The sequence below is a fragment of the Mus musculus genome, chromosome 17, assembly GCF_000001635.26.
Source record: "Mus musculus strain C57BL/6J chromosome 17, GRCm38.p6 C57BL/6J".
Taxonomy (NCBI): Eukaryota; Metazoa; Chordata; class Mammalia; order Rodentia; family Muridae; genus Mus; species Mus musculus.
This window is the reverse complement of record NC_000083.6, coordinates 38,320,285-38,336,213: the sequence shown is the minus strand read 5'-3', so window position 1 is coordinate 38,336,213 and position 15,929 is coordinate 38,320,285. Positions and strand designations below refer to the sequence as shown.

General features: G+C 37.0%; 1 protein-coding gene across 1 annotated transcript; it reads right to left on the bottom strand.

Moving 5' to 3' along the window:
- Nucleotides 1–116: 116 nt before the first annotated feature.
- Nucleotides 117–1,055, bottom strand: Olfr136 (olfactory receptor 136). The gene has a single exon (NM_146807.1). The coding sequence runs from the start codon at nt 1,053–1,055 to the stop codon at nt 117–119; it is 939 nt and encodes a 312-aa protein (NP_667018.1).
- Nucleotides 1,056–15,929: the final 14,874 nt, after the last annotated feature.

The window sequence follows — 15,929 nt, the reverse complement described above, 5'->3', positions numbered from 1 at the left end:
AGAAATGAGAAAAGTCTTGCAAGAATGCTATACTCTGTGGACCTGGAATATTTGATCATTATAAGAGAAGCCAGTATAAAATCACTACAATTAGTAATTTTAATATCAAAGAAATTTCATTTTGAACTGAAAATGCTTCTCAGGAGTTTTTTTAAGGCACCCTTTACATCCTTGTTTCTTAGGGTATAGATGAATGGATTCAGTGTAGGAGTTATCACTGCATAAAAGAGAGCCATGAACTTGGGTTGGTCCCTTGTAATGGATGAAGAAGGCTGAAGGTACATGCTAATGGCTGGACCATAGAATAAAGAAACTACAACAAGATGGGAAGAACATGTCCCAAAGGCTTTTTTCCTTCCTTCAGAAGATTTAATTCTAAGTACTGCACACCCAATATTAACATAAGAAGCAAGAATTAAGCACAGAGGAACAGCCAGTATAAAAATGCATACCACAGAAAGTGCTAGCTCATTAGACTCCTTTTCACCACAGGCAGTTTTTATGAGAACTGGGATTTCACACAATAAATGATCCAGTTTATGTATGCCACACAATGGCAATTGTAATGTAAGTGTAGCCTCTGAAAAAGCAAAGATCACGCCAGTCAGCCACATAATAGACACTAACAAAATGCACACTCTTTGGTTCATGATGAGGGTGTAGTGGAGAGGTTTGCAGATAGCCACATATCGATCAAAGGACATAATAGCCAAAAGTAGACATTCTGTGCCTCCCATTATGTGGAAGACATAAAGTTGAACAACACATCCAATGTAAGTAATAGTTTTTCTGGAGCTCCCCAGGTTAAACAGCATCTGAGGCACAATGCTTGTGGTGTAGCACATGTCCAGAAAGGAGAGATTTGTGAGGAAAAAGTACATGGGGCTGTGGAGACGAGGGTCTAAGGTTGACACCAGAATGATGGCGATGTTCCCCATCAAAGCCATGGGATATGTTATCAGAAGAGTAACAAAAAGAGGGAGTTCCAGCCAAGGATGGTTAGCAAAGCCCAGTAGGATGAATTCTTTTGGGTGGCTTTCATTGGTTACAGCCATTCTCTTGATTTATTTTATCTACAGTTTAGAAGTGCCATGTTAACATAAACAATAGATAAATAAAATAAAGAAAAATTATGGAAAACCAAGAGAAGTGCAAGTCACATACAAAGATAAATCCATAAAATAACAGCAGTTGGTTGTTGTTGGGATCTGGAGAGCTTACACAGTGCTTAAAAGTACTTATTGTTTTTCTTGGAAACCAAGTATGTATTCCCAGTACCATGATGAGTGTAGCACAAGTACCCTCATCTACAGCTCCAGAGAATAAAATGCCCATTTCTGTCCTTGTATGGACACACCCCCACAAGCACATATAGGCATAAATAAATAATAAGAAAAATTAAAAGTCAAACCCTACCTTTAATAAAAACCCTAAATGCCAAGAGTATGGCATTCTGTACTTTAATTCCTTAACAAAAAATTTTGCCATATTACATTACTGTGTCCAGACTAGATAATTATTTTCCATAAGTAAAGTACAAAAAAAATCCATGATAAACACTAAATAAATATCTGATCATGAAGCCACTGCTACAGAAGATTATTTCAAGAATTCTACCCACAGATTAAAACAAACCCACTAATCAACAAACAAAAACTAAATCCCCAAGACTGTGAATGTACAGAAAAGAATGCAGCTCAGTGGTCTGGTAATAAATACTAGTATAAAGACTACAGAAGAACCAAACATAAATAATTGAAAACATAATAGGAAGTCATACATACCTTTCAGAATTAAGTAATAGTTAATAGTCTCAATCTTCCCATTAAAAGCCAGAGACTGCCAGACTGGAATGAGATACAGGAAGGAATTATTCATAGCAAGCAAATAACAAACAAACATTTGCAAATGAATAAAAGTGAAATTACATGAAAAAATGGATTCAAAAAGCAAATAGTATTAGTTAAAAAAAAAGGTTACCTTTGTACTGATAAAAGAAACTATCCAACAGGAGCGCCAAAATTCATGAGGAATGAATCATAGAGGAAATGTTAGCATATCCAATTTCAGTAAGGAGTACTAAACCAAAAGTAATGAACAAATTCTAACATAACTTTAGATGACTACGTTATGAATAATAGATGACTATTCAGCCAAACAAAAAAAACAAAGAAACTGCAAACTAACCAGCAAACAACCCAATAAAGATGCATAGTAATTAAATCAAATAGAAAAAAAGTTCATGATTTTTTTTGTTGTTGTTTGCTTGTTTATTTTTTTGCTTCCCCTTATCCCTCTAAAACTGGGTTTCTCCATGTAAACCTGGATGTTCTGGAACTTTCTTTTTAGATCTGGCTGGCATTAAACTCAGAGATCTGCCTGCTTCTGCCCCATGAGTACCAGGACTAAGACATGCACCTCCACTATCCAGCAGCATAAATTTAAAAATGAATTAATCTCTTGTATCTTATAAAATTATAATGGACTATAATATAGATCAACAGATATAGAATCTGCAGAAATTATATTAAACATGGTAACTAAACAATGTATCTTTAAATGATGAGTGTTATTGGTGAATTTTGGAAGTAAATTAATTTTTCCTTAAAATTACATGAAAGTACAAATACAATATAACATTAGCCAAAGGAACAGAATGAAAGCTGTTATGAGATTATAGCTGTTGTTGGTCTGCATTTAAACAAATAGAAATGTGCTCTCAATAAATTACATATTAAGGTACATAAAGGGTCTAAGAAAAGAAGAACTAGAAATATCAAAATTATTAGAAGAAAAAGAGTAATAAAACATAGGCAGAAATGTAATATCCTATAAATTTGAAAATTCTACGAGAAATCCAAAGCACATCTATGAATAAGTATATCTGTACAATGTTCAAAATGAAAAACTAAAGTGGTCAAGGAACGTGAGAGTAAAACAGGAAATCTGCCAGCATAACAAAGATCAAAACTAAATTGATTTATTGATAAATTCCTACAGATCTTAAGAGACAAACCACTATCAATGTTGTTCAAAGTATTTAACTAACGAGAAATGAAGGAAGAGTCAAACATGTATTATGTGAATCTAGCAATACCCTAATAGTCAAGCAGGCTCAGAACAAACCAAAGAGAAAATAAAACAGCATGTTCAAGTAGGATTCATTGTAGAAAAATTAAGATGGTTCAACATATAAACCAATCAATATAATATGACACAGAAATCAAAGAAATTAAATACCTTTATAATAGAAACTTCAAGAAGTGAAGAAAGAAACTTCAGGATATAGTAAAAGGTAGAAAGAATTTTCATGTTTGTCAGATCAGCTGTATTTATGGTATTAAAGTGGTGCATTGCCAAAAGCAATATACAAAATCAATACAATACCCATTAAGTTCCAATGACATTCTTCATAGGAATAGAAATAGCAGTCTCCAAATTCATGTGGAAAATTAGATAATTTGAATAGCGAAAGCATTCCTAAGCAAAAGGAGCAACAATAGAGATGTCACAATACCTGCTTTAAACTACCAGAATAATTTATAATGGCAAAAACTGAATAACACTGCCTCAAAGGCAAAAATATACACCAATAGAGAATAGAAAATTTATACAAAAATTTTCCCTAGTATCAAAAAAAAAGAACATTATATCATCATAGGAAATGCATGGATATAGACATATTTGTGTTGAGTGAAATAAGTTGGTTTTAAAGATACAAACACTGTATAATTTTTAAAATATGGACAATATAGTAAAAGAGTATATGACAGTAAAAAGAGAAGAACTAGTTATACAGGAGGGAGAAGGCAAAGGTAAGGAAACTAATAGAGAGCATGTATATAACCAAAGGTGGAATGTCATTTGAAATGTCTAATTTACGAGGTAATGAATGTTAATGAATAAGGAGTTAGCACAGTTTCCAGTGACCAATTCAACAAACTTCAAAAACATTTTTAAACTGTAGTTAGGCATCAGGAAAATCATCAGTATCTCAATTAAGCACCAAGAACTTCTGAAAACCAACATGTTTTCTATGTACTTGTGAAATTAAAAATATATACTTTCAATATCTTACCATGTCATTTAAGACATTAATTATTTTAATATTTAGGCTTTATAATAATTAGAAGATCATAGTAATAAATTTTTAGCTATCTAAATATGTCATCTAAAATTTCATTTTGAGATAGATGGAAAATGAATTAAGGAGATCAAAAGTTTGTGTCTTCAGCACACTGGGTGATTAGTAATTAGGTAAAATTACTGTCACTCTTCATAGTCTTGATAGGCTAGCACACAACTAAAAGAAACCATTCATAGTTTAGTTATCAACAGCTTTGTGTTGACAATTCTGAAAATTTCATGAAGAAGAGAAAGTAAAAACTGTCTTTTGGTACCTTAAGAATGTGATGGGGTAGTATAAGACCACCACTTGATTAGTAAATTAATATTTTAGTAATTTTAGTAGGCAAGTTACTAAATTGTTTTGTCACTTCCATACCATCTCAAATCTTTACTTGAATAGTTCCACCTGATAGGAGATTTAGACTATTATGAAATGTGCTTCACACCTGAAAGAGAATAACAATACACAAACAAATTTTATTATCTAATCTATGTCCCAACACTCTGTGTTACTATGCCAGATGGTTCTAATATTTGTAATGTCCTTTGTAGATAAAAACTTAATACAATTATCTTGGATTGTAAAATAACAGCACTAGTAGCCTAGGTGTGTTTCATGAATGAGGATGACACCTGGATACTTCATTTAGCTGACTTAATTCATGATTCTATTTTTTAAAAGATTTGAATTTAGAATCAAATCTTGATCTAATTTCTTTAACAATTGAAAATGGGATGTGAAATAAATTACAATGGGCTGGGGAGATAGCTCATTGAGAGCTTTCATGAAAGCAGAGCTAGGATTCAGGTTCAGTACTCAGTATATGTGTTCAAATATACTGGGTGTGATGGTGCGTACTTATAATCTTGACAGTGGGGTAGTAAAAAATCACAGATCCCTGCTACTTTCTGGCCAGCCACACCAGGATAATTGTTGAACCCCAGGTCAGTGAGAGACCCTACCTCATAAAGCAAGGTATACAGCTTTTAAAGAACATTAGACATTGTCATTTGTCTTCCACGTATGAATACACATAGTCTCTCTCTTTCTTTCACTGCCCCCGCCCCCCACAAATCTACTCATAGAATTTTACTTTATTTAAACAAAATTTTAATAATTGCAGTTTTCACATATTATCAATTACAATGTAAGATTTATATTGTCTATTTATCTAGCATTTTATATTCACATTTAATTTGATCAGCCATTGACTGTTCTTAAAGCTTTTAAAAGAGTATTTAATATTACAAATTCTCCTAGAGTTTACTATAATGGAATACAAGAGTGGTGATCCCCTCTCCTTTTTTTATATCATAATCTCCCATTCTTTAAATTTCATGCTCATATTCACTTAATTTAGCTTGTTATCTCTTTAGTATCTTCTGCTTTATGTAAATTTCTATTGTATTTCACTACAGAGATCTGTTTTCTTACAAAATTTAGTCATCTTAATGATATGTAGACTGCATTCATCTTAGGATCTTTGAGTATCAGCTCATCTGTTTATTCTGGTATTTCTCAGTTATACTTAGTTTTAATCAAATGCTATTTAATTTAATTTGACTTATGGCATTTATTAGATATATACATAGTTAAAGACCAAAACATTAATAATTTTTGTCTGACCCTAAAACCTATATATGAAATCTGTCTGTCTGTCTGTCTCTCTCACACACACACCTGCACCTAACCCCCCCCATATGAATAATATATCACAGAAACTTTGAATGTTTACTCAAAACTGATTCCTATGGTATATTTTAACAATTAAATAAAGACAACACTTTGTTTAAATATTCAGTATATGTCAAAAACTCTACTTGCTCAAGTTTATACAAATTTAAGATAAACAGACTGAGAAAAACATCAAATAGGATGCTAATTGTTTCTAAAACTCCTGAACAAAATATTTCTAATTCTAGAGATTTCATGAGGTAAAATATTGTATGACATTCATGTATACAATCGGTACCAGTATCCAAACATGTTTCTACCTTCCCTGAAACCTCATGGCATTTGAAACACTTTCTCATGTAACTTGTTTTTACATCTTCCACTGAAGTGAAATTCTGAAAAGATTCACTTAAATCTTTCAGATTTTAGAGAAAAGAAAAACTGTTGCCCACAGGTACATAATCAATCATAAATCTCATAACTTACTTTTGTATTTGGCACAAGTGACATAGAACCTACACCAGGCAGCCAGTAGTAGAATGTATCAACCAAGGTTTGTGAATATAGTGCTGTATGCTTGCTAAATGTAGCCTCTAATATTGGAGGCATTGTTTTAAACCAGACCATTCATTTATCACTCTCCCAGGTGTGTTAGCACAGAAAATTCCTTGGGAGAGAGCACTCAGTGGAAATGTTTCTTATGTACAATTAGCAGTTGCTAAACAGAGGTTGGGAGATATCTGCTGCTTTCAGACATTTTTTTTTTTTTTTTTGAGACAGGATTTCTCTGTATAGCCCTGGCAGTCCTGGAACTCACTTTGTAGGCCAGGCTGGCCTGGAACTCAGAAATCCACCTACTTCTGTCTCCTGAGTGCTGGGATTAAAGTTGTTGACCACCACACCCGGCTACCCAGACATGCTTTAAAGTAAACACATCGAAACTCACAAAACACTTTATATAAGTATTACATTGAAGGTAATTAAAATAAGTAAATTAAGCAATATATAAGTAAATGAGTGTTTGGAATTTCTATAAGAGTTTAAGTATCTTCATTCATTCTTACAGTAATTCATATAGTTTTGAAACAATTGAAGTTATAATTCAGGCTGTTGCCAAGACTAAGAGAAATGTAAACACGAAACCAGACAGAAATCTTTCATCTACAATTGTTTACTGTTGCAAGATATAGGGCAATGGTGTCACAAAGCTTGTGGGAGTAACCAACAAATGACTGATTTGACTTAAGGGTCACTTCATGAGATGTATCCCATACCCAACACTGCTTGGGTGACTAAGAAACTGAGACAAGATCACCCAGAGACTTTAGATAAAATCAAATAACACTAGTATCAAAAAAGAAAAAAAATAGAGAACAAGAAAATTATTTCTAAGGATATTTTTCTACACTCATAAATGAGTGTCCTGCTCAATCATCATCAGAGAATGTTCTTGCTACAGTAGATGGGACCACATATAGAGACAGACAGACATTATTTACAGAGTGAAAGACCTTGCAACACTAAGCCTTAAATGTGAGTCCTTTATCAATTTGCTCACCTCAGAGCTCAGGGAACACCATGGAAGTTGAGGCAGAAAGAGATCAAGAGCTAGAGGAATGGAAGATACCAAGATAACAAGGCCCTGGAAATCAGCACAAGCAAAGCTTTGAGACAGATGCAGTATGGAGAAGCCTCAAACAGATCTGCAGTAAACCATTTTTTTTTTGAGATTCCTCTGTGTTTGAACAAGTAGGTCCCTGCTTATCATGCTTTCTCTTGGGCTATTTTCTTTCTGTAGTTTGACTTGCTCAAATTCAATGCGAGTTTTTGTTTTAATTTTATTATTCTTTATTTTGGTTCATTAAAATCTGAAAGAGTAAATGAATGAATGAATGAAAACCTAATTGTGATCAGACCTGCTTAGAAGGTTAGATTTCCTCCATGCAGACATTCACCTGCACCCACCCTGAGTCTTCTGGTGCATACCAAACTTTCTTGGATAGACTGCTGTCCCCCAGACCTTCACTGTCCATCCAACTCTCCAACTACCTTCATCAGACCTTCGTATACAGAATATACATAGAGGTTATATTTTTACCCTGCTCCCATTCCCCTGTCCCGTGCCCACAGTCCTCTGGGGTATGCTCAGTTGTACAGAGCGACATCTTATCACCTGGAGCTCCATTGTTCTATGACCTCTTTGCCTGCCTTCTCCACCCCAACCTTTTTACAACCTTGTCTTCAGGAGCACACTTAACTGCTGGAAGACTTGTAATGCCCCCTGAGTTCCATTGTCCTGCCCAAAGATATCCAACAGAGGCCTGCCCCATCAGGATCATCAAGGTTAGCATTGGCAACCCCCCCCCTCACACACACACACACACACACACACACACACACCTGCCACAACGGAAACATCCAAGGACAAATATATAGCTAAAGATGAGCATAGGAAAATAATTCAAAAAAGCAAGGGCAATATAACACCTTCAGAGCACAGTTATCTTACTACACCAAGCCCTGGATATCCTAACAACCAAAGCACAAGAAAATAATTATAAACCCATTTTATAAAGATGATCAAGGTTTTTAAAGAAGGAAATGAATAAATTGTTTAAAGAAATGTAGGAAAAAATCAATCAAACAGACAGAAGCCTTTAGAGAGAATAAACATAAATCTCTGAAATAAATACAGAAAATACTATTAAACATATGAAGGAAATAAATAAAGCTGTACAAGACCTGAAAATGAAAATAGAAGCAATAAAGAAAAGACAAACTGAGAGAATCTTCGAGATGGAAAACCTAGAGAAGAGAACAAGAATAACAGATACAAGCATCACCAACAGAATACAAGAGACAGAAGATGGAATCTCAGGTATAGAAGATATAATATAAGAAACTAAACACCAGTCAAAAATGTTAAATCAAAAATTTCTGTGATAATACATCCAGGAAACCTGGGTTATCATGATAAGCATTAACCTAAGAATGATAAAAAAAATAGAAGTTGGGGAAGAGTCCCAGCTCCAAGGAACAGAAAAATATTTTCAATAAATTCTTAGAAGAAAACTTTTTCAACCTAAATAAGAGGTACCTATAAACATACAAGAAACATACAGGAAACCAATTAGATTGGACGAGAAAAGAAAACCACCCATCACATAGTAATTAAAACTCTAAATGTACAGAACATAGAAAGAATATTAAAAGCTGCAAGGGAAAAATTCAGTTATCATACAAAGATAGACTGTGGAGAGCCGTGCCATGAGCAATCGCGTGCATGCTGTGAGCAATCGCCATTATAAGATGGTGCTGGCTTCCACTGCGCCTAACTAGTAAACAAGCCTTATGCACAAGTGCAAGTGTGAACTCATGCCTAGTCACTGCCCATCTCGCGGCATAGTAATGGGATGATGGGCAAGCAACGAATCAGGAGCTGTCACGCCACATCAGGTGCTGAAACGTCACTCTGTGTGCTATATAAGCAGCGCCATTTTCCAGGTTCGGGGTCTTCCCTCCTGATAAGTAAGCAATAAAGGCTTTGCTGCAGAAGATTCTGGTTGTCCTGAGTGTGGTCTTGCCAGCGGGGACAAAAGCTCGGGATAAGTGGCACCGAGAAACCTGGGAACTACCATCACACCGGTGCAAGGGAGATTCCTCGTTCGCGGGGCAGAACCAGAACTGCAGGACACATTACAGCTTTACGAGGTATGTCTGGCCTTGAACTATCTCCAGTGTTAGAAGCCTTTTTGTTCCTTTTCACATGTCAACAAGTGGTTAAGGCAGGGCAGAGAATTCTGGACGAAATTCAAGACAGTCTATCAGAGGTAAAGCGGGGAGAGAGAGTAGGAGCAAAGAGGAAACATGGTGCACCAATTAAGCATACAGGCCTTTCCACGGGTCTTGAAGCTGAGAAAAAGTTAATGTCAGGGAAGAATACCTGGGGAGAGATTGGAAGGAAGGAGAAGAAAAAAAGAAAAGAAAAAAGATCAATCAGCAGAGGTTTCTAGGAGAAGGAACTTATACCCGCCACTAGATGAGTTTAAGTGGCTAGCTCTTAGTAGCTCATAATCAGATGAAGAACTTAGCTCCTCTGAAGAAATGGACTTGGAGGAGGAAGCAGTTCGTTATAAGGGAGAAAGGTACCAGCAAGATAAAAAGCAAGCTACTCAGTCCAGAAAAAGTCAAAAAGCAGCTGGCGAAAGCCAGTTTGCTGCTCAGCCTCCGGACTGTCGGCTTCAGGGTCCTAGTGCACCTCAGCCCTATGTGCAGAGGTACCATTCAGAGCCTTATGTGCAGAGGTACCATTCAGAGCCTTATGTGCAAAGCCTTATATTCAGATTCAATCATTCCAAAAGAGGAACAGAGAAAAGTGCAGCAAGCGTTCCCAGTTTTTGAAGGAGCTGAGGGAGGGAATGTTCATGGTCCTGTAGAGTATATACAAATTAAGGAGCTCACAGAAGCAGTTCTCAATTATGGAGTCAGCGCTAATTTCACTATAGCACAAGTCGAAAGGCTTGCGAATCACGCTATGACTCCTGGTGATTGGCAGACTGTAGTAAAAGCTGCAGCCCCCAGTAAGGGAATGTATCTTGAGTGGAAAGCCTTGTGGCAGGACTCCTGCCAGAAGCAGGCAAGGGCCAATGCCACCATGGAAGGGGACCAAAGAACGTGGACGTTTGAATTACTTACAGGTCAGGGACAGCATGCTGCTAACCAAACAGATTATGATTGGGGAGCATATGCTCAGATCTCAGCTGCCGCTATTAAGGCATGGAAGGCACTCTCTAAGAAGGGAGAGGCAAGTGGGCATTTGACCAAGATTACTCAAGGTGCACAGGAGTCCTTCTCAGACTTTGTGACCAGACTGACGGAGGCAGCAGGGAGGATATTTGGAGACCCAGAAGCAGCTATGCCTTTATTGAACAATTGGTTTATGAACAAGCTACGCAGGAATGCAGATCAGCAATTACACCTAGAAAGAGTAAGGGGTTACAGGACTGGATAAAGGTTGCCATGAGCTTGGAGGGCCGCTTACTAATGCTGGATTGGCAGCAGCCATTCTGCAGGGGAGGAGGCACTCAGATTCAACTGAGCTCAAACTTTGCTTTAATTGTGGCAAACCAGGACATTTAAAAAAGGACTGCAGAGCCCCCTATAAAAAGGACAGCACCAGGATTGTGTACTATATGTGGGAAAGGATATCTGTACTGTCTAGTTTTGTGTCAACTTGACACAGCTGGAGTTCTCACAGAGAAAGGAGCTTCAGTTGAAGAAATGCCTCCATGAGATCCAACTGTAAGGCATTTTCTCAATTAGTGATCAAGGGGGAAAGGCGCCTTGTGGGTGGGACCATCTCAGGGCTGGTAGTCTTGGTTCTATAAGAAAGCAGGCTGAGCAAGCCAGGTGAGGCAAGCCAGTAAAGAACATCCCTCCATGGCCTCTGCATCAGCTCCTGCTTCCTGACCTGCTTGAGTTCCAGTCCTGATTTCCTTGGTGATGAACAGCAGTATGGAAGTGTAAGCCGAATAAACCCTTTCTTCCCCAACTTGCTTCTTGGTCATGATGTTTGTGCAGGAATAGAAACCTTGACTAAGACAATATCATTGGGCTAAGGACTATCGTTCAATTAGAGATATACAAGGCAGGCTCTTGCAGCCTACAAGGTCTTATTGTCCACCCTGGAGTTGTAGATCAGGATTATAAAGGGGAACTTCAGGTTCTCTGTTCTTGTCCTCAAGGTATTTTTTCTATATCACAAGGGGACAGAATAGCTCAACTAATAATTTTGCCAAGCTTACATGGCTGTTTTCCTTCCTCTGGTATTCCTTGAGCTGCCAGAGGGATTGGTTCTACTGGAAATGACTCTGCTTACTTAATAATGCCTTTATATTCCAGGCCATCTTTGGAGTTAGTTATAGAAGGGAAGCAATTTAAGGGAATTTTAGATACAAGAGCAGACAAAAGTATTATTTCTTCTCACTGGTGGCCAAAAACCTGGCCTGTAACTCAGTCATCACACTCTTTACAAGGGCTAGGCTATCAGTCCTGCTCCACTATTAGCTCCTGTTCTTTGAGCTGGCAAATGGATGTCACACATATTTCCTCCTTTGAGAAAAATCAATATTTACATGTTTGCTCATCTGTCTAGGCAGATTTCTTTGTATCTTGCAGGAAATTGGTCTGAAAGAATCGATGAGACCCTTGAGGCACTGAGAGAGGCTGTTCTCAGAATCAACTCGACACCAGTGGACCTGTCATTGACAGAGGGTCTATCCTCCTGGATTTCACCTCCTTTTTCTTATTTTAAAGAATGGGTGGGGGTAGGTTTATTTGGTGTTGCCACCTGCTGTGGACTTGTGTTTATGCTCTGGTTAGTTTGCAAGCTCAGAACCCAACAAACTAATGACAAGGTTGTGATTGCTCAAGTACTTGCAGCCAATGAACAAGGGGCCTCCCCTGAAATTTGGCTGTCTATGCTTAATACCTAAATGGCATCTGAGTTCTCTGCTATTGCGTCCCACAGATTTGTGGATACATTGCACTGGGATGTAAGAGACTCAACACTCATTGATCAGCACTTACACCTCGCTGAGGTTTACTAATTCATTTTTTGGCTGGCCTCTTTTATAGAGTTCGCCCTAGGTCATTTAGCAGTTACTGTCACACAGTACTGTGGTATCCAGAGATGGGCAACTTTCCTCATGCACAGACCAACCTAAGATACGGGACCTGGTGGCGATAGGGTTACCTATGACAGGAAAGGCTGTGACATTGGAGGAATGACCTAAGACAGGAGCCATAGCAGATGGACATGACTGCAGAGGCCTAGACCAGCCTCAAATTTTAATAAAATAAAAAGGGGGAGATGTGGAGAGCCGTGCCACGAGCAATTGCGTGCGTGCAGTGAGCAATCGCCATTATAAGATGACGCTGGCTTCCACTGCGCCTAACTAGTAAACAAGCCTTATGCACAAGTGCAAGAGTGAACTCATGCCTAGTCACTACCCACATCGTGGTGTAGTAATGGGATGATGGGCAAGCAATGAATCAGGAGCAGTCACGCCACATCAGATGCTGTAATGTCACGCTGTGGGCTATATAAGCAGCACCATTTTCCAGGTTCGGGGTCTTTCCTCCTGATAAGCAAGCAATAAAAGCTTTGCCGCAGAAGATTCCGGTTGTCCTGAGTGTGTTCTTGCCGGCAGGGAAAAAAGCTCGAGATAGTATACCAATTAAAATTCCACCCAATGTGTCTCAGGAGAGACTATAAAAGGCACAAGGGCCTGGACAGATTTCTTCCAGCATCCAAAAACGTACACATGCCAACCTAGACTACTAAACCCAGCAAAATTCTAAATCACCATAGAGGGAGGAACTAAAATATCTCAAGACAAAACCAAATTTAAATAAGATCTATCCAGAAATCTAAAAAAAAAAAAAAAAAAATACTAGAATGAAAACTGCATTCCCAAGGAATATAATACCATAAAAATCACAAGAAATAAATAATTACATACCAGCAAAACAAAAGAATTACACACACACACACACACACACACACACACACACACACAAGCACACTAACTAAATCCACCATCTTAAAAATAACAAGAGTTAACAGTCACTCTTTATTAATATCTATCAACATTAATGGACTCAATTACCCTATTAAAAGACACAGGCTGACAAAATGGGTGTGAAAACTGCACCCACCATTCAGATGCATACAAGAAACACACCTCAACAATAAAGATAGAAAAGTCCTCAGAATAAAAGGTTTTCCAGGATAACTGACTCAAGAAACAAGCTGGAGCAGCCATTCTAATATATAATAAAATAGACTTTCAACCAAAACTAAGGAAAGGAGACAGAGAAGGACACTTCATACTCACCAAAGGAAAAATCCACCAAGAGGACATCTCAGTTCTGAACATCTATGCCCCAAAGCATGGGCAACCACATTTATAAAGGAAACATTGCTAAAGCTTAAATTTTACACTGAACCCCACAGATTAATAGTGGTGGATTTTAATAGTGCACTCTCATCAATCAACAGGTCATCCAGACAAAAAATAAACAGAAAAATAATAAACCTACCTGATATTTTGAATCAAATGAACTGAGCTGATATCCACAGGACATTTCATCAAAACACAAATGAACATACCTTCTCAATACCCCATGAACCTTCACCAAAATTGATCATAATGTTGGTTAGTAACCAATCATCCACAGATATAAGAAATTTGAAATAATACCTTTTATCTTTTCAGACTACCTTGGATTAATGCTGGACTTAACAACAACAGAAACAACAAAAATCCTACACAATCATGGAAACTGAACAACTGTATATTCAGTGATCTCTGGGTCACTGAGTAAAGAAATAAGAAACAAAAAAAATTAAATTCTTGATCTTACAGCACAAGCCATTGCTATTCTATTCATGAATTTTTCCCCTGTGCCCATATCTTCAAGGCTTTTCCCCACTTTCTCCTCTATAAGTTTCACTGTCTCTGGTTTTATGTGCATATATATCAGAAGATGGCCTAGTCAGCCAACATTGGGAAGAGAGGCCCTTTGATCTTGCAAACTTTATATGCCTCAGTACAGGGGAACGCCAGGGCCAAGAAGTGGGAGTGGGTGGGTTGGGGAGTGGGGGGTGGAAGGTCTGGGGGACTTTTGGGATAGCATTTGAAATGTAAATGAAGAAAATACCTAATTAAAAAAAAGAAATTAAAGAATTCAGACTTCAGTGAAAATGAAGGCAGAACATACCCAAATTTATGGGAAACAAAGAAAGCCGTGCTAAGAAGAAAGTTATAGTAGTAAGTGCCTCTGGAAAGAAATTAGAGAGTTGTCTTACCAACAATTTAAAAGTACATCTGAACACTCTAAGAAAGTGTAAACACACAGAAGAGGATAAGATGGCAGGAAATAATCAGAATCTGGGCAGAAATCATACTAAGTTTTAAAAAAACAAAACAAAACAAAATGGTAACACTACAAAGAATCAACAAAGGTAAGACCTGGATTTCTGAGAAATTTAATAAGATAAACAAAGATAAACAAAGCCTTGAATTTCCACCGCACTCTGGTAGAGTCAGCTTGACGGGCAGTGATGCCTAAAAACCACTCATGAGGCAAAGAGTTTTAAGGAAGCTCTCCTCCTGGAGTTTTGGCATTCTCATTCTCATTTTGTTGTTTTCCTTGGAAGGCCTTCTATTTTCTCATAAAGAAACACAATATATCATGAATAATACTGTCGCCTTTACAATGTTTACAAAGAAGTAATTGAAAGATGCTTGAAATTTAATGTTAAGTATTCTGACAAAGCTGGAATTAAATAATTCTACTAAAAAATCCAACTAACTAAAGCGAAAATAAAAACAGACTAACAAAACCAGTTCTTTCCATTAGTTTATGTTCCCACACATGTCCATCAACAGCTTATGTAGTTCACATTCTTAAAACATTTTCTCATCATTTTTTTTTTAAATAAAATTGCATTAACTTTTCTTTCTAGTTTAAGAGTACATAGTCCGAGATTTGAAAATATAAAAACATTCATAGATTTGAAAGTACTCTGGCACTTTATTACCATGGATTAATTCATCCAAATCAATTAAAAATGAACTCTGAATACATAATGTAAGCTTCCAAAAGAAGTAGTCAAGTAACAGCCCTACCATATTTTGATGCCTATGAATCAATGATTAATGTGGTAGAATAGCCCTAAAGGTGCAGTAGTGGCCAGATATCTTGGTGGTAACAATCAGCTCTCTAATTGGATTTAAGGCTCACTCAACTAGAAAAAAAAATCACACTTGATACTTGAAATCTAGCTAATTACTCAGTGAGAGAGAAAGGTAATTAAATAAATTTCTTTTCATAATGTATAAAAATTGTACTTGGGGATTTTTGGTTAGTTGATTCTTTCTCTTTCCCATATGCTCTGAGAAAAGTAAGAATTTACTTTTTAACTGTTTGATTAGCTTGGTTCTGGAGAAGTAGGAAGCAATGACACTGGAGTTGTAGCTGGTTTATTAATACTGGTCTTCACTATTTTATAAGGAATTAATGACTTGTTTCTTTATCTAAAACACTATCTTAGATGAAA